This window comes from Oryctolagus cuniculus, chromosome 5, assembly GCF_051225735.1.
Source record: "Oryctolagus cuniculus isolate XC-2025 breed Fujian yellow rabbit chromosome 5, ASM5122573v1, whole genome shotgun sequence".
Lineage (NCBI taxonomy): Eukaryota > Metazoa > Chordata > Mammalia > Lagomorpha > Leporidae > Oryctolagus > Oryctolagus cuniculus.
This window is the reverse complement of record NC_142871.1, coordinates 10809423-10828233: the sequence shown is the minus strand read 5'-3', so window position 1 is coordinate 10828233 and position 18811 is coordinate 10809423. Positions and strand designations below refer to the sequence as shown.

The 18811-nt window shown below is 48.8% G+C and overlaps 1 protein-coding gene across 19 annotated transcripts in view; it reads left to right on the top strand.

Moving 5' to 3' along the window:
- Positions 1–18811, top strand: part of ARID1B (AT-rich interaction domain 1B) — a 444025-nt gene that overhangs the window by 42246 nt on the left and 382968 nt on the right. For 18 of the 19 annotated variants that reach the window (XM_051855225.3, XM_051855222.3, XM_051855226.3 and 15 more), the window contains exon 2: positions 15938–16132. The exons of the other annotated variant lie outside the window; for it this stretch is intronic. In XM_051855225.3, coding sequence (XP_051711185.3) covers positions 15938–16132 — 195 coding nt within the window. The remainder of the gene's footprint in view (positions 1–15937; positions 16133–18811) is intronic. 19 annotated transcript variants of the gene reach the window in all.

The following is an 18811-nucleotide window of genomic DNA, read 5'->3' as shown; positions in this document are numbered from 1 at the left end:
CAGCAACTGCCTCCTGAGATTCAATCAGGCAATTAATTTTGTAAATGAAATGCTGATTATACAAAGCTTCACAAGAGAGGCCCAGTGATTAAAATCAATTTAACAAATTGTTTCAGGTGGGACTTGATTAATAATTTGCCATAAATGCTCAGGATATATGACCAGCATACCTTGTAGTTGCTGCTGCTATCCAGAGTACGTGAAGGTGTACAGGGAAGCTATGTAACTGTCTAGGTGGAAGATGCGCAGATACTCACACTTGTTTATCCAGGCCTCGCCAACAGGGGAAATGGAAAATCATCCTTGTTCATGTTTCCTGGGTGCTGCATAAAATATCGTTGTCCAGACGGGGTTGAGTGCGACCAAGTTGAACAGCTCTTTTTTCTGCAAAGGACACTTGACGCTTTTTCTGGGGAGCATACGTTATTAATCTTACAGAGTGGCCTGTGCTTTATGGACGTACTTTGTTTTGAATTACGGTAGCAACTATAAGCAGTTTGAGGAGTGTTCTAAGAATACTAGCCATAGTGACATTCTACCCTGGAAATCAGGTGTGCCCGTGTGAGCATTACAGAGAAGTCCCACTTGCAACACGAGACACAGCCGAATGTCTTTGTGACATTGATACATGGAACATTTATTCAGTGTCTCTTACAAACCAGGTTGCATAATTTTTATTACTTAGAATGGACACATCTAGGAAGGCTTGTATTATTTAGAAGAAGATGGCTTGGAGAGAGGTAATGGTTTACACATGGGTTTCTTTTTTTTTTTTTTTTTTTTTTTTTTTTTTTTTTTTTTTGACAGGCAGAGTGGATAGTGAGAGAGAGAGACAGAGAGAAAGGTCTTCCTTTTGCCGTTGGTTCACCCTCCAATGGCTGCCGCGGCCGGCGCACCGCGCTGATCCGATGGCAGGAGCCAGGAGCCAGGTGCTTTTCCTGGTCTCCCCATGGGGTGCAGGGCCCAAGCACCTGGGCCATCCTCCACTGCACTCCCTGGCCACAGCAGAAAGCTGGCCTGGAAGAGGGGCAACCGGGACAGAATCCGGCGCCCCGACCGGGACTAGAACCCGGTGTGCCGGCGCCGCTAGGCGGAGGATTAGCCTAATGAGCCACGGCGCCGGCCCACATGGGTTTCTTTTGTTTATTGATTTATTTATTGTTAAGGAAATCATCACAGTGATTGTGCACCGCGTGCCAGAAGTGGAGACTCCAAGGAGAATTCGGGTGAGGAGCACAGCATTTCTGGCCTTGCGTTGCAGGTGGTTGTGGACATACTTGGTGTGTATGAGACGAGAGCTGTGCTGAGTGGGGGTGCCGAGGGCGCAGCGAGTTTATCTCCCGGGCTTTGCAGCTCTGGGAGAGCTGTGCTGTCTACAAGGCAGCCGGGGGCAGTGGGGCGTGAGGCCGCTGTGGAGTCAGGGTGTGGCGTGGAGGTGAGGTGGGGGGCTGTCCTCACAGGTGAGCCTTGCTTATTTGAATTTGTGTTTCTGGCAAAGAAAGGAAGACTTGTGGTCAGAGCGTGAGGCAGAGAGGAGAAACCTCTAGCAGTCTGCGTTCGTTTTGGTGTCAGTGGTTGGAAGGTGTTGTCGAGAGGAGGGCTGATCCCAGAACTGCAGAGCGCTGGGCAGCACGGGACGGCAGCGTGAGTTCATCTGGCAACCCCTATTCCTTACGTGAGAAGGAAGGGGGCTGGAGCGGTACTGATCTCTGACACTTAGATCTGGGCACCTGTGTGGGCCAACCACTGCCTCAGTGTCTTGTAATCTGTTGTGTGATTTGATACTTACACCAGTGTGTTGAGGTGGGTACTATCATCATCCCAGGTTTCACTTTATTTATCTTATTGTTTGTTTATGTATTTGAGGAGCAGAGAGAGAGGAGAGAGAACTTCCACCTGCTGCTTCACTCCTCAGATGCCCACAGTGCCCTGGGGACCTAAGCCGGGGGCCACTCACTCAGGTTCTCCCACATGGGTGACAGGGACCCAACCACTTGAGCCATCGTCTGCTGCCTCCCAGGGCTCACATCAGCAGGAAGCTGGGATCTGGGATCATAGCCGGGACTCCAATCCAAGCGCTGCAGTATTAGATACAGCCATCTCTGATACTAGATGCAGGCCAAATGACTGCCACATCCTGACTTCCCAGAGGAGGAATCCAGGATCTGCCCAGGATCACCAGTTGACAAGCCCAGTACCGCCAGTTCCTGGCCTGCTTCACTAACCCAAGCATGTGGAGGGCCTCTGGCTGGAGAGGTGAGAGGCAGCCCCTGACTGAGGCGCCCGCACTCTGGTCAGTGCCCTCGCCAGCGCAGACGGCACTCAGACTGCTCCTCAGCTGCCTGGACAGTCTTGGGCCTTCTGCTGCCCCTCAGTGAAGTTTTGTCAGCTGCAGTTCTGAGATAACCCACTTTTTAATTCATACAAAATCTTTAAAATCCCATGTGTTGTCCTCGTGCTAAAGAACCTGCTGGCATGCACCTGCCTCGGGAGGCGTGTCCACGTGTCAGCCTTTCTTCTCAGGAGCCAGGGAGCCAGGCTCAGATGGAAGCACGGTTTTTGAGACGTATTAACATAATTGAGAGTTCTGGGTTAAAGATGGCGCATTTCACATCTCTAAATACTAGTTCGAGTTTTTTTTTTTTTTTAAACTGTAGATCAAAAACCTGAGTGCTGACTCTGACCCCCTACAAAGGTGATTTGTTGGCGTGGAAACTGACCTAAGCAGGGTTCCACCTTTCCCTTCCCCAGTCTTTGTTTTCCTTCTTAGTAGGATGGACGTGTCCTGAGAACTTTAAAGAAATGTATTTAAAGCCGGTGCCGCGGCTCACTAGGCTAATCCTCCGCCTAGCGGCGCCGGCACACCGGGTTCTAGTCCCGGTCGGGGCGCCGGATTCTGTCCCGGTTGCCCCTCTTCCAGGCCAGCTCTCTGCTGTGGCCAGGGATTGCAGTGGAGGATGGCTCGAGTCCTTGGGCCCTGCACCCCATGGGAGACCAGGAGAAGTACCTGGCTCCTGCCATAGGATCAGCGCGATGCGCCGGCCGTAGCGCGCCGGCCACGGTGGCCATTGGAGGGTGAACCAATGGCAAAGGGAGACCTTTCTCTCTGTCTGTCTGTCTCTCTCTCTCTCTCTCTCACTGTCCACTCTGCCTGTCAAAAAAAAAAAAAATGTATTTAAAATACATGTCGAGCATTGTTTTTTAACACCTTGGGTACTTTCAGGGAATGCCCCTTCCTCCCGTTACACCTCCTGTTTCTGTGCTCTCTGCCAGTGGTCTCGACTCTTCTCATTCTCCTCTCCCTCTTTCTTTCCCTCTTGCTCCACCCCCCCCCCCCGGGGGGGGGGGGTTAAAACCACCCAGAACCCCCAAGGAAAAGAAAGTGAAACAAGCTTATCATTTTTTGGCTTTTACTTTGAAATAATTTCAAATGTATGAGAAAGTTGCAAGAACAATACAGAGAAACACCATGTACCTTTTATTTGAATGCATCAAGTTCGAACATTTTTACCATTAAAATTTTGTTTTATTACCATGTTGGTTCTCTGTCCATCTGTTCGTCTATCCATCCATATTTTCTCAAAGCATTTGAGAGTAGGTTGTATGCGTCCTCTCCCTTTACTCCTTAATCCAGTGTGTATTTCCTGGTAACAAGTGCATATCCTACTCAGCCTCAGAGCAATTATCACTGGCAGGAAATTTAATTTTGCTTGAGCACTTACACCTACAGTTTATGTCCTAATTTTGTCCCTTGTCCTAATAGTCTCTCCATTGCGGTCTTCTTGTCAGGCTTACACGCTAGGTTTAGTTGCTCTTTTTTAGAGGGTAAGATTTGACTGTTACAGTCATGCTAAGATTTTTTTTTTTTTTAAGATTTATTTCTTTATTTGAAAGTCAGAGTTACACAGAGAGGAGAGGCAGAGAGAGAGGTCTTCTATCCCCTGGGTCACTCTCCAATTGGCCACAGTGGCCAGAGCTGTGCCGATCTGAAGCCAGGAGCTTCCTCTGGGCCATCATCTACTGCTTTCCCAGGCCATAGCAGAGAGCTAAATTGGAAATGGAGTAGCCGGGACTCGAACCGGGGCCCATATAGGTTGCCGGTACCCATATGGGATGCCAGCATTGCAGGCAGTGGCTTTACCCAATAAACCCCTAAGATTTGTTTTTTTAAACAACCAAATTATCTAAGAATCAATATACAAGTGTACTTCAAAAGTTTTTGAAAATTGAATTAGGAGGCCGGCGCCGCGGCTCACTAGGCTAATCCTCCGCCTTGCGGCGCCGGCACACCGGGTTCTAGTCCTGGTCGGGGCACCGGATTCTGTCCTGGTTGCCCCTCTTCCAGGCCAGCTCTCTGCTGTGGCCAGGAAATGCAGTGGAGGATGGCCCAAGTACTTGGGCCCTGCACCCCATGGGAGACCAGGAGAAGCACCTGGCTCCTGCCATCGGATCAGCGCAGTGCGCCGGCCGCAGCGCGCCGGCCGCAGCGGCCATTGGAGGGTGAACCAGTGGCAAAGGAAGACCTTTCTCTCTGTCTCTCTCTCTCACTGTCCACTCTGCCTGTCAAAAAAAAAAAAAATAAATAAAATAAATAAATAAATTGAATCAGGAGATAAGTTGAGGGGTATGGGCATTCGTCCAAGCAGTTAAGATGCCCATGTTCCAGTATCCTGGGTTACAGTCTGGAGCCTGGCTCCCGATGCCAGCTTCCCACTACTGCAGATCTTGGGAGGCAGTGATGATGGCTCAAGTAACTTGAGTTCCTGCCCTCCACAGAGACCCACCTCCTGGCTCCTGGCCTTGGTCCTGGCCCTGGCAGGCATTTTGGAGTGAGAACCAGTGAATGGGAACTTCCGCTAATGCTCGCCCTCTCTCTGTGTCTCTCAAATAAATAATTTAAAAAGATAAATTTATTTTCATGAAAAAATGTTTTAAATCCCTGCATAGTTTTTTCATAATATACACTTTTCATGAACTTTATTTTACTTGGGAACAGGAGCTGGGGGAGGGAGTTAAGAGACATATCTTTCATCTGCTGGTTTATTCCTTAGATACTCATAGCAGGGCTGGAGCAGGCTAAAGCCAGGAGTCCTTGGCAGGGACCCACGTACTTGAGTCACCACCTGCTACCTCCCGTGGTGTGCGTTAGCAGGAAGCTGGATTTGAACCAGATGTGGGACTGGAACCCAGGCGCTGCGATTTGGGATGCCTGTGCCCGGAGTGGCAATTTAACCACTGTGCCAAATGCCTGCCCGTTTGGGAACCTTTTGTGACAAAATATTTTTTACACCAAGAATCATGTTAATTAAAAATTATTTTTATTCTGTGTTCCACAAATATTTTGAAATTCCCTCATATACTGCCACTTGATTATGGCTCTGGTAAGTAGATACCTACTGGGGCCCTGACTCTGGAAGGCCCTTTAAAACCAGGGGAGATCACCTTCATGCCAGCATGTCACGCACTGTGTCCAGAGATAGCTGAGAGAGTTGGCAGTTGTCCTATTTTTATTTGCATTTTCTTCAATACAATTTAAATTTGTTGATGTAAACAGTTATTAAAACAGCCTGAGAGGCATGGAGGCAACCATGGGGATCGCTGGGGATATATCGGTGACTCCTCTCTTGCCTTCAGCTAGTGCTCGGAGATGACTGAATAGTTTATCCGGCCAAGTGACTGTCTTTGAGGGAGCTTTTTCTGTTCTCACTTGAGAGATAGGGAAACCAGGGCTTGGAGCACTTGCAGAATTTACCCACCATTCCATGAGTGTGGGCCTCACTGACGACAGGCTGGAGAGGGCAGGTTGCTTCCGTCTTCCGCCGTCTGGCCTCGGGAGCGCTCACCGGTGGGAGTTCCGAGGCCTGGTCTTTGGGAAGACTGACTCGAGCTAGCATGGCTAGCAAGGCCAGGTGCTTGCGCGTTGCTGGAGGGTGTCCATGCCTCGTACTGAGTATTGTGGAATGACACCTCCGTATGATGATGATGGTAAAATCTGTCTTTATTAGAACTTGACGATGCTTCATTATGTCTCTCTGCTAACAACTCTGAATGGTGGTGCTCTTAGTGTATAGAAGAGTGAACCGAGGTGCAGAAAAATTAGTTGGTGGCCACAAGTGGGAGGACTGAAATTTGGCAGTTTCTTGTTTGTAATCTGCATTTATATGGGAAATAGATTGTATCATTTCTCTCTCTCTAGTAAGGGCCTGTTACTCTGCTGTGGGTGCTGACACACGAATGTAGACATTCCTGGAAACCGAGAGCTCCAAGTGTTAAAAATGCTAAGGTCATGCTAAAAGCTTTATAATTTCTTTGGGTGGCAAGAATCACAAATGTAAGGGAAAGTATATTCCATTACTATTTTGATATTTCTTTTAGATCCAGTTTACTCTTGAAATAATATATACATTCAAATTTGTTCATAAAATTATTACATTTCCTAAATTAAATTTAAAAGTGGTTTAGTTAGATACTGATTTATAAACTGCTGAACTCTGAGGGATGAAATTAATAACAAATTTTGCTGGTTAGTAGAAATTAGCCCCAAACTAGGGAACCAGAGTCGTCCTAGTGCCTCGCTTGGTCTGTGTGCCTGGGTGATGGCCGGCTGGGGCATGGTGTTGGCTCTGCCCACTTCACCATTGCTCTTCTTAGGGGACCCAGTAGGTGGGGGTTGGGGGCACATTTATCCAGGAGCCTCGGCAGCGGCTGTGGCTGCAGACTTCAGTTAGCCCTGAGGAGGGCAGCACAGTGTTTTCTGAAGGGAGGATGTGGGAAGGGCTTCTCCCCGAAGCAGAACAGCTCACTCTAGGGGAGAGAGCTGCATTTGAAGGCCCCTTGTGGGGAGAGTAAGTGGTGTGTCTAGAGCCCCTTCCTGGCTGGTGTGGGTGGAGGTGTGTGTGGGGGTCCAGCTGGCAGATCTGGGGAAGGCTTGTTTGGTGGAGAGGCTGTGTCCCTGGGTTCTGGCTTGGCATCGAGGGGACAGGATTCTGTGGGAGCCAGGCAGGCACGTTGGGTGGAGAGCTCTGGGGTCAGAGAAACCAGCCAGGAGTGACACACTGGGGGGACACGGGCCTGGGGAGGCTGTGGCAGCCGCGGCTTGTGAGCGTGAGCGGAGTGCTGATTTGTCTGCAGTGGTGCACGGTCTACATTGCGGGCTACCTGCTGGTGTGAGCCCTGTTTCTGAGTGGCCTTGTGGCACTGAGGAAGCCACTCTGGTGTATTCCAGACATGTAAGATTTCCACCTTCAGCAGTCTAAAGTAAATAAGTTATTGAGTAATTTTGCTCTGACTTCAATTAGCTAACTTGTTAAGAGGAGGAGAAAAGAGGTTCCGGGAGCTTTACCATGTGCTAAGTCCTGTGGTATCTCTTATTCTGCCAGCAACACGAGGAGGTGAGTGTGACCGTACTCCTAACAGCCAGCCGGAATGTCCAGGGTTAACAGGTTGTGTAGGCAGGGTCCACACCCAGATGTGTCCAACTCTAACCCCTGCCGTTTCCTCTACCCCTGCGTGTCAGTTCTGTGTTTCTAATCCTTGGCTGCTTACGGGACTGCTGGAGAAGGAGGAGGAATCTGACATGAGCAGGAGGTCATCATTCGCCCGCAGAGAGGGCAGGCCTTGTGCTTTCATAGCAGGAGCAGGGAGTGTGCGGGAGGAGCGCCGGGCCGGAGGGAGGGTCTTCCAGAGGACGCGGGTGCCCGGATCTGTATCAGACTGCAGGAGCGGCCTAGTGGTTAGCCCAGGGCGCTGTCCTCTCCCTGGGGGCTTCAGGGTTTGTCATCAGTGACGTGATGCTGATCTCATTTGTGGTTCATGTCAGGCTAGAAAATGCAGCTCATTTATTAGATGTCAGAACGAGGATCCGAAAAAAAATCTCAGCCGGCCGAATGGTGCCGAGAAATGAGCCATCCCATGGTACGCCGAGGTGAAGCCCCGCCTCTGGAGCGCTGGGGTCCACAGCTGGCGAGGACGGGACAGGGCGGCCGTGGTCTCCCCCAGTGTGGGGACGGGGATGGCGAGTGTGAGACAGGGCGGCCGTGGTCTCCCCAGGTGTTGGGACAGGGATGGCGAGTGTGAGACAGGGCGGCCGTGGTCTTCCCCGGTGTGGTGATGGGGCTGACGAGGACGGGACAGAGCGGCCATGGTCTCCCCCGGTGTGGGGACGGGGCTGACGAGGACAAGACAGGGCGGCCGTGGTCTCCCCCGGTTGGGGACAGGGATGGCGAGGACGAGACAGAGCGGCCGTGGTCTCCCCAGGTGTGGGAACGGGGATGGCGAGTGTGAGACAGGGCGGCCGTGGTCTCCCCTGGTGTGGGGACAGGGATGGCGAGTATGAGACAGAGCGGCCGTGGTCTCCCCAGGTGTGGGGACAGGGATGGCGAGTGTGAGACAGGGCGGCCGTGGTCTCCCCTGGTGTGGGGACGGGGCTGATGTGTTATGAGACAGAGAGGCCGTGGTCTCTCCTGGTGTGGGGACGGGGCTGATGCGTTATGAGACAGAGCGGCCGTGGTCTCTCCTGGTGTGGGGACGGGGCTGATGCGTTATGAGACAGAGCGGCCGTGGTCTCTCCTGGTGTGGGGACGGGGCTGCCTGGAGAACCCAAGACCTCGGGCTCCGTTTGTGGCAGTGGCGATTCCGGGGAAATGGAAGCCAGGACCTCAGTAGTACCCATGAGGTTAAGGGGACTACAAAGGGACACATTTCACTCAGCAAAGGGAAACAGCTACAGCTGTCCGCAGCTATTCTGCCACAGGTCCGAAGTAAAAACTCACGGATGTTGGTTGCAGAAATACCGTTGGTGGTTAGAGACACTTTGAGGATTCATACATACTGAAGTAGTAAGATGCCCTTCAGTTCTGAGGTTCTCTGTTTCATTGTTGAGTTCATAAGGAACTGTGACCTCATGAGAAAGTATTCAAGTGCTTTGGAAATGCGTGGCAGGTATTGCCATTGTTGGCTAATGCCACGTCAGGGTCTCTGGGTGGGTTTCGAGAAGAGGAAGTTCCATGAACCCCTGACACTAAATGCTAAATTGGGGATGCACAGGGCATTCTGAGGAGTTCAGAATCCCAAATGTAGTCAGTCTTTTTTATAGAAGGTTATAGAAGTTACTTTTTTTTTTTTTAATTTGAGAGAGATAGTTACAGAGAGAGGGAGAGATAGAGAGAAAGGTCTTTCCTCCACTGGTTCACTCTCCAAATGGCCACAATGGCTGGAGCTAGGCCAGTCCGAAGCCAGGAGCTTCATGGGTGCACTTGGGCCATCTTTCACTGTTTTCCCAGGCCATAAGCAGAGAGCTTGATCAGAAGAGGCGCAGCCAGGACACAAATCAGCACCCATATGGGATGCCAGCACTGTCGGTGGTGGTTTAACCTATCATGCTACAGCACCGGCCCCTAGAAGTTACTTTATTTTACAAGGTAAAATAAAATAACTACTAGGTAATAAGTTACTAGGTAATAACATACCAATATTTTGTGGCTAATAAACTGGAAAATTAGAAATCCTATGATATTTTGCAGTTCTAAAAATTTTACTTGAGGGGCTGGCACTGTGGCACAGCAGGTTAATGCCCGGGCCTGCAGCACACAGCATCCCATATGGGCGCCAGTTTCAGACCCGGCTGCTCCACTTCCGATCCAGCTCTCTGCTATGGCCTGGAAAAGCAGTGGAGGATGGCCCAACTCCTTGGGCCCCTGCCCCCCTGTGGGAGACCCGGAAGAAGCTCCTGGCTCCTGGCTTCAGATCAGTGCAGCTCCAGCCGTTGTGGCCATCTGGGGAGTGAACCATCGGATGGAAGACCTCTCTTTCTCTGCCTCTCCTCACTATGTGTAACTCTGACTTTCAAATACATAAATAAATCTTTAAAAAAATAAAAATTTTATTTGAGATAGAGAATTAGAAAAGTTTCTTTTTTTAAGATTTATTTATTTACTTGAAAGTCAGAGTTACACAAAGAAAGGAGAGGCAGAGAGAGAGAGAGAAGTCTTCCATCTGCTGGTTCACTCCCCAGATGGCCGCAACGGCCAGAGCTGTGCTGATCTGAAGCCAGGAGCCAGGAGCTTCTTCCAGGTCTTCCACCTGGGTGCAGGGGTCCAAGGACTTGGGCCATCTTGTACTGCTTTTCCAGGCCATAGCAGAGAGCTGGATTGGAAGTGGAGCAGCCGGGACTTGAACCAGCACCCATATGGGATGTTGGCACTGTAGGCGGCGGCTTTACCTGCTATGCCACAGCACTGGCCCCAAAAAGTTCATTTTCATGCAACAATGTTTGAAATTCCTGCAAAGTTTTTTTCATGAACTTTAAAACTTTTTCATTTTACATGAAAGGCAGAGAGAGAGAGAGAAATTGTCCATCTACTGGTTCACTTCCCAAATGCCCTCCACTGCTAGGGCTGTCCAAGTCAAAGCCAGGAGCCAGGAACTCTGAGTCTCCCATGTGGAGAGCAGGGCTCCAAGTACCTGAGCCGTCACCTGCTGCCTTCAGGGTGTGCATTAGCAGGAGGCTGGAAAAGGGAGCGGAGCTGGGACTCTGGGTGTCTCAGTCCCTAGGCCAGATGCTTTGTGTGGTTGGGGGCATTCCCAGGCACTCACAGTAACCTCAGTTGCCCACATCATTTGTGCTGTATACTGTGTGAGACACGGCCATGTGAGTTGACTTGGGAGGAAAGAAGTCATGTGCGGAAAATGGAAAAATAGCACAGGAGTGAAATACCCAGGGCAGCGTCTGGGCGATCCTGGGCAGGTCCCGTGGAGGGGGAGGGCTTCTGGGTGTGAAGGAGGGCTCCGCGGTCCCCGTAGCAGGACAGACAGGGCCCGAGCAGGGCTTGCTGGCAGAGGGCAGAATGGGAGCCGGACCAGCACCCTGTGGGGCAGGGGCAGGGGTGATGGTGGGAGTGGGTGGGAGGCAAGTGCTGGATAGCTGGCTGCAGCTCTCCTCCTGTTCCTCTGCACAGCCAGGACAGGTGTGTATGCAGCTTTGGGAAGAGCAGAACCATTTTAGAGCTGTATTAGACATCATCACCACAAAGTCAACACGGATGACTTTACAAAATGACAGTGACTGTTGCCAGTCTCTCTGGCTGCTGCTGCCCCTCGTCAGCATAGTTTCAGGTAGCTGGGACTTTTTCATGTCTGTATTCTCCATTATGTGGATATATTGTTGTTCTTTCTGCAGTGTTTTGCAAAAGTGTTTCTCCAACTTATGGTTTAAGGAATTGGTCTGAAACAAATTGTGAATTATATTCATAAAGAAATATCTATAGCTTGATATTTGGGCACAAATTCAGTTATACATGTGGGCATACACTAAGAGTGCTGATGGTGGAGGAGCATCTGAGTATAGCGAGTTAGAGTATGTATGAGAAGTATGAGTTTTCCTTGGAATTGGCTAATCGTGGTGAAGGCAATAGCCAGATTCCTAGGCCGGCCTCCGAAAGTCTATTTAACATAGAATATAACTGAGTTATGCTTAGAATCCAACACAACATTTTTTAAAAATTTATGTTATGCTCCTTTAATAGTTAATGGGAAGACATTCTGTTTTCCAGAAAGAGATCTGAACAAGGTATATATTTGTGTGTGTATGTGAGGGGGAGAGAGAAAGACAGACAGACAGAACTCATACATTATATCCAAAAGCATATCTGTGTGAGGAGGAATTAGCAGGAAGTCTTATCAAGGAATAAAATTGCATTAGAAGCCAAGTAACTACAACCAGACTGGTTACGCTAACTCTTTGAAAATGGCAATTATATACTGTGGCCTCTGAAGCTCTTGCCTTGTCTTACAAAATTGAAGTACAAACTGTAGCAGTTGTGTTACGCTGTCCAGGGAGAAAAAGCTTGGAATAACCTATTAAGAAAAGGTTTTGAGGACAGTGCTTAATGAGGATGATGTCCCTGGGACAACGTTAGCTTTATGAAATGCAGGTGGTCATACTTCCAAGTGTAACAGTGGAAGAATAGGTGACTAAAAATCATAAAATGGTTTTGCATTAGCTGTGAATATTAGAAGCAACTCGGCCTTTGTTTTTTGGTAAAGTCCTTTTTTTTTTTAAGATGTATTTTATTTATTTGAAAGAGTTACAGAGAGAGGTAGAGACAGAGATAGAGATCCTCCATCTGCTGGTTCACTTTCCAGTTGGCCACAACGGCTGGAGCTGCACCGATCTGAAGCCAGGAGCCAGGAGTTTGTTCCAGGTCTCCCACGTGGGTGCAGGGCCCAAGGACTTGGGCCATCTTCTGCTTTCCCAGGCCATAGCAGAGAGCTGGATCTGAAGAGGAGCAGCCGAGACCAGAACCGGCGCCCATTTGGGATGCCAGCGCTTCAGGCCAGGGCTTTAACCTGCTGTGCCATAGTGCCAGCCCCTGGTAAAGTCTTAAACTGGGTTTGCTTTTCGGTTTCTTTAAGAAAACAGTAAAAAGCAGGGTTTAAGATACTACAGTTGCACATATTTAATGTTAAAAATAGCAAGAGTACACAGCGGGACGAATCTGGATTGTGGATGAATATTTAGTAATAGCTGTAAGGAGAGAAGGTTAAAATTAAATAATTTGCACTGTATGAGTATCTGTTTTCATATCTAAAGCCTCATTGAAAGATATTTGATGCATTTTGAGAGGTACAGATAATCTGTATTTCATGCTTTCGATTTTCAGAAATCTCAGGGTTATGCTAACATTTTTGACATGGGTGCAAATTAACTGAATTTTAAGTAGGCCTGTGAGAGTTGATGGCACTGATGAGACAGATATTACAAAACAATTTTAGTCACCGAGAAGATGAATTTGCTGTAGTATTATCTATACCATGAAAATATAGACATTCCAATCACTTTCCCATTTATGGTTTCTGCTCTAATTAAGCCAGTTTGATCCTTCAGTGTTCCGCGTGAAATGAGCAAACATTTGCTGCGCCCTGGTCTAGCCAGACTGACCGTTAAGAGAGGGCCGCCGGAACTGGACACTCGGCCTGAAATCTGATGCACGCATCCTCTCTGTAGGCCCTTCCTTGACTTGGCTGATTTTGAAATCACCGGTTCAACTTGATTTTCATACTTCTGTAGACTGTTTCTTTTCATATTTTGAAAGAAAATCTGGAAAATAATTATATTTTGCTTTTCTCAGGCATAAGTTGTAATTTAAATAATTCCGAGGGGCTTGAGCCCTTCACCTAATGGTGAAGATGCCAGTTACGATGCTTGGGTGCCACGTCAGACTACCGGGCCTGAGTCCCACCCAGCTCCTGGTTCCAGCTTCCTGCCAGTGCAGACCTTGTGAGGCAGCAGCGATGGCCCTCGTGATTGGGTTCCTGCTACCCGTGCGGAGACCTGGATTGAGTTTCAGGCCTGTGCCTGGCCTGGATCAGTCCCAGTCGTCGTGGACATCTGGGGAGTGAACCAGTGGATGGGAAGTTTTCTCTGTCTGCCACACAAACATTTAAAAGTATTCCCAGGAATTTAGTTTTCTGTCCTCATGTGTTTAATTGTGAAGCCAGTCCAGTGCTATAACACAGCTTATTGTCATTCAGTTCCTGTCATTTGAAGTCCAAATGTTTTCTTGGCTGGTGAAACTAGGAATGGTTACAATTCCACGTAGTTGGGACTTCGAGCAGGACTGGCCTTTGTAGAGTGGGGGCTAGGGCACAGCACCCTGTTGCCACCTGCGTGCTCTGTGCAGTTAAGGTGCTAACAGTTCCCGGCACATTCTTGTGAATCCCTCGAGACTGAGCTCAGGTATTTCCTCCAGGAAGCCTTTGTTAGAACGAACAGTGCCTTGTCTGCTGCCCTGCATTGAGAAGTAGAGTTACAGACAGTGAGAGGGGGAGACAGAGAGAGAGGTCTTCCGTCCTCTGGTTCACTCCTCAAATGGCCACAGCGGCTGCAACTGTGCTGATTCGGAGCCAGGAGCTTCTTCCAGATCTCCCACATGGGCGCAGGGGCCCAAGCACTTGGGCCATCTTCTACTGCTGCCCAGGCCATAGCAGAGAGCTAGATCGGAAGAGGAGCAGCCAGGACTAGAACCGGTGCCCATATGGGATGCCGACGCCACAGGTGGAGGATTAACCTACTGTGCTGCAGCGCCGGCCCCAAGCTCAGCTTTAATCTTCACCTTCATGCACCCCAGGGGCTGTTTGGCCTGCTTGTCGTGTTGCCATCTGTGGCTCCTCCTCCATTACACCACACTCGTAGTATGTCTGACGACAGTTGCTGACCATTCTTTGGGCCTCTTTGCGGGCTCCTTTGTTTTCGTGCCCTTTAAAGGGTCTTCTCTGTGGTTTAGTCCTCGACCCGTTCCTTTCTTACATTCTTCCTGGATTCAGTCTGTGGGCTTTGCTTGCTTCCTGTTGGTTCATTCATCCGGTGTTCCCTGAGCGTTGACTGCACTGCTCTGGAGAGGTGGTAGAGGCTGCCCGAGGGGACGCCCCTGCCTGTACATGCCCGCTCTCCTGCTTGTTTTGTGAGGCCAGACTCCATTCCCAGGCTGCACTTCCAGTGCGTCTCTGAGTGTTTTCACCTGGTTTCCTGTTGGAACCCCACCCCCCAGCAGGGATGTGGGGGTGTTGAGGGCAGCTCCCCCTGCTGATCCCATCTTAGGTGGTATCTTGCCATCCATCAGGCCGCCCTCCCTGCTCAGTCTCCCAGACCTGCTGCGTCTCCCTCCTCAGTGTGACAGAATCTGGGCTTTCCCTCTCCCAGCACTGCTGCCAGGTTAGGACCTCAGCCTCACCTGTATGCTTGCTGTGCACCGGCCTGACTTGCTTCCAGACACTGCGAAGAGCCATGCTCCTGACAGCCAGCCTGACGGCAGCCCTCGGTGAAAGCTCTTAGTGGCTGTCCACGAGCGAAGCCTGAAGCCTTAAGATGACCTGGGAGACTCACCCTGCTCAGTGGGCCTGTTTCAGCTGCTTCTCTGCGTATTCCTGCTCTGTGTGGACCTGACTGCTTATGCTTCTTTACCCACACCAGACAGTTCATGCCCGTGAACTTGAGCTTTGTGCTGTCATTCCTACCTCGAACCTCTTCCCGTTGCTTGGGAAAAGCTCCTGCAGCTCCCCGTGCTCTTGGCTGGGTGGGGACGCAGAGTCTGGCACACAGTAGGGATCTGTACAGTCTTGGAAGGAAGGCGGGTTCTCCTGAGTGCTGGCCTCTGTGTCCTGGGCAAGGGGTGTTCAGAGCTGCTCTGCCTCTTGGTCACACCTAAGGGTGTGAAGGCCCCGCCCAGACTCCACTCCTGGCTCCTATGGTGTGGCCTTGGCCCTGAGGCCCAGCAACTGACTCAGTGAACCAAAAATAAAACTCATAGTCTACTTTTGAACCGGTTGTGTTTGTTAAGATGCTTCCTTACATAGAGAAGGAGGCTTGTGACTCAGGCTCTGGGTGTTTATCTCTGTACACTACTGATCTGTGAAAATCGTTACCCTAGACATTCTGCATCATCTAAAAAATGTCCTTTCGCTTTTTAATGAACACTCTCGGATGCACTAATATTTAACCGGGACTTGCAGACTCAGGTCTAAAATAAAATCATTATTCTGAGAATACTTTGAAGTCAGAAAGTGTTGCTAATTATTCAATATCCCTTGTCCTTATTACAAGTAAGTTAAAAGGAGCTGGATGAGATTAACTATCGTGTTCATTTCCTACATGCATAATAGAATTTTAGATGCAAATGTGTGATCTCTGCTTAGGATGCAGAGTCTTTCTCCGTTTTGTTTACTCTGTACCCTTCCTAGTTGTTAGCAGCCTTCTCAAAAGTTAAAATGTCCTTCATCTGTCTAGGTTTATTCTTAATGGTCTTCGGGGTTCTTGTGAGGTTGTTTTTAATATTTTCCAAATTGATAATAATTGTGTTTTTAATGTGCATGTCAGTACAGCAGACATTTCTGCCTTTATGATAAGCGGTGAATTAATAGACCTTCTTCTACTTCTCCCCAGGGCAGCCCAATGGATCCGATGGTGATGAAGAGACCTCAGTTGTATGGGATGGGCAGTAGCCCCCATTCCCAGCCGCAGCAGAGCAGCCCCTACCCAGGAGGCTCCTACGGCCCCCCAGGCCCGCAGCGGTATCCGATCGGCATCCAGGGTCGGGCCCCTGGGACCATGGGTGGGATGCAGTACCCGCAGCAACAGGTTGGTGCTGGTTTCGCCCCCGTGCTTTCCATTTGTGCTGTTAGTTTCCACCGTCTTCTGTTGTCTACCTTTGTCGGTCAGGAGAGGTAGGGAGCATTTCACTGATTTTTCTGCTTTCTTTTAGTTTATTTCTTTAAGTAATTCAGATATTGTGTTTTAAAGATGGAAAGGAGACCCTCTTAGAACAGAGTGGACAAGGGTCCTATTTTGGGGAGGCCAGAGGTACTAGCTGTATTTGGAAGACAGACCCTGTTATACTTCAGCTACGGATTATATAGATCCAACTCTGGAGTGAACTTGGCATTCCAGCACTTCTGAGGTCAGAGCATCAGGTTTTGAGCTGTGAGTAGCCTATCTTAAGGTGAATTTTCAAGCTATTTAAAAGTCTTTCCATGAAGATGGTATCAACTTAATTTTTTTTTTTTTATTTCCTAATGTTGACGTTGCTTTCGTTGCTTACCAAATTATTTCTTAGGTACTGCTGAAAGGAGTTTCTGTATTTCATCTGCTAGGATTTGATGCTGTTTGTTGTCTTAGCTCTGGATAAGTTTTGTGCTTTTACTTAAATCTAACAAAAATACTTCCTGCTCTTAAACGGCAGACCCCACGGTTGCCTTCGTTTCCTCTGGCGTGAAATGGAGCTACTTTAGGTGGCCATTTGCCTTTGGACAGCAGTCAACCTGCAGTCTCTGGAAACTTGAGAGTATATCCTTGTTGTGCTGGCCTGAGGAAGCGTGGAATCTGGAAAAGACTAAATTAGATTCAGGCTTGTTGGGACATTTAGTTACCAGGCACACCAGCACGGCTTATTTATAAACTGCCATCCTGCACTCTGTGTCCTGGAGTGCATGGGGCAATGCGGGTGCATTTAATGCCTCCCAGACCAGGGCATTCCCTCCTACTGCCCAGCAGCCATTCCAGGGTTAACAGTACTTCCTCCCAGGAAATGCTTGCCGGCATTTGACCAAACGTCTTTTGTGGGGGTGAGGGGGAGGTGGGGAGAACCCTTGTTCTCTCTGGAGTGTAGAAAGTGATTTGGCCTACTTTACATGATGCATAGCTGGGTACTAAAGGCCCGTTAATAATTTGCCTCCGAGCCTCCTTTTTCATAGACTGAATATTGTCTTTGCCCTGTATCTTTAAGGCAGCTATGGGGGAAAGATAGAAATGGCTCAGGCTTTGAATCCTGGCTGTTCATTCCTTAAACAGTTTTTACTTTTGGAAAAATCTCACCCCTCAGTGGTTAAAAATGAGCCACTCGGAACTCTCAATCAGTCGGATACTTTAATTGTATGCTTAATTTTTTTCCGCATTCCTCTTTTCTTCCAGCAATATTTTGCTTCCTAGAGCAGGAGTGTGTAGTTGAGGCTACGGACTGTGTGTGGGAGGCGCGTTACAGGATGAAGCGCGGTGTGAGTTGTGATGTCATCACTCTTCCTCTTAGTTTTGAAGCCGCTTCGCCTTTAGTGGAGGGCGAGGAGGCCCAGGCAGCTGCTGCTGAGTCCTCATTGTGTGTTAAGCTGGTTGTGTTGGGGTCTCACAGTTCTGGAGGATACCCTGCCACGGGCAGAGAGGAGGTGGGAAGGCTGTGGGAAGCAGCAGGGCTGGGGTGAGGCGGGGAGAAGTAGGTGCCTCCGCTGCTAGTTTCTGAAGCTTCCTCTTCTCGTTTCCCTGTCAGGGGTATTGTGGCAAGCAACTCAGGGCTTCTTTCTCTCTCATCTGACTGGGGCAAGTTTTTGTTTTTTGTTTCTGCTGTTACTTGCAACAGCCAGCCAGGTCTGGACCTGGCAGAAGCCGGGAGCCAGGCACTGCATCCCAGTCTCCCATGTGGGTGGCAGGGGCACAAGCACTTGAACCTTTAGCAAGGAGCCGGATCAGAAGCAGAGTAGCTGGAACGCAGACTGGAGGTCTTTTTATTAGAAGTTTTAGATATGGGCTAAGTTTGCAGTCTCAGAGCAGTCCAGCAGATGGAGGGTGTGTGTGAAGAATGATAACTTAGGAAGATTTTTTTCATTATTATTTTCCCAAACGTGTATGGCTGAAAGTAGAGGACGTGCATAAATATTCTCTCTTTGCTCCCTGATTTAATGTAATCCCTATGATGCTTAAATATTTTAAAAATATAATAACTCTTGTATTTACTTGAAGGGGTGAGATTGCTCACCAAGTATTTCAGCAAATTTTTTAATTAAGATTTTAGATTAGGCATTTTACTACTAATGAAAAGAAATGCCCAATTCTAATTAAGCCAGATCTTTCTGATAATGAAAGGAAAATAGTGTATCTGATAAGAAACTGAATATCCTAGGTGCAGAAATATCAACCTTTCATATTGACTTAATCATAGTCAAGGGTATAAATAATCTGTATTGTTTTTACCTCATTTAGTCGTAAAACAGCTTTGAAATATAGTGTTGTTTGACATATAAAAGGCTGAAAATAGCTGTGAATATATTTTTTAAAGGTGTGTAACCTTTTTTTTAAAGATTTATTTATTTTGTATTTGGCAAGTCAGAGTTAGAGAGAGAGAGATCTCCCACACACTGGATCACTCCCAAAATGTCTGCAATGGCCAGGGCTGAGCCATGCTGAAGCTAGGAGCCAGGAGTTTCACCTGCGTCTCCCTTGTGGGTGGCAAAGGCCCAAGTACTTGGGCCATCTTTCACTGCTTTCCCAGGC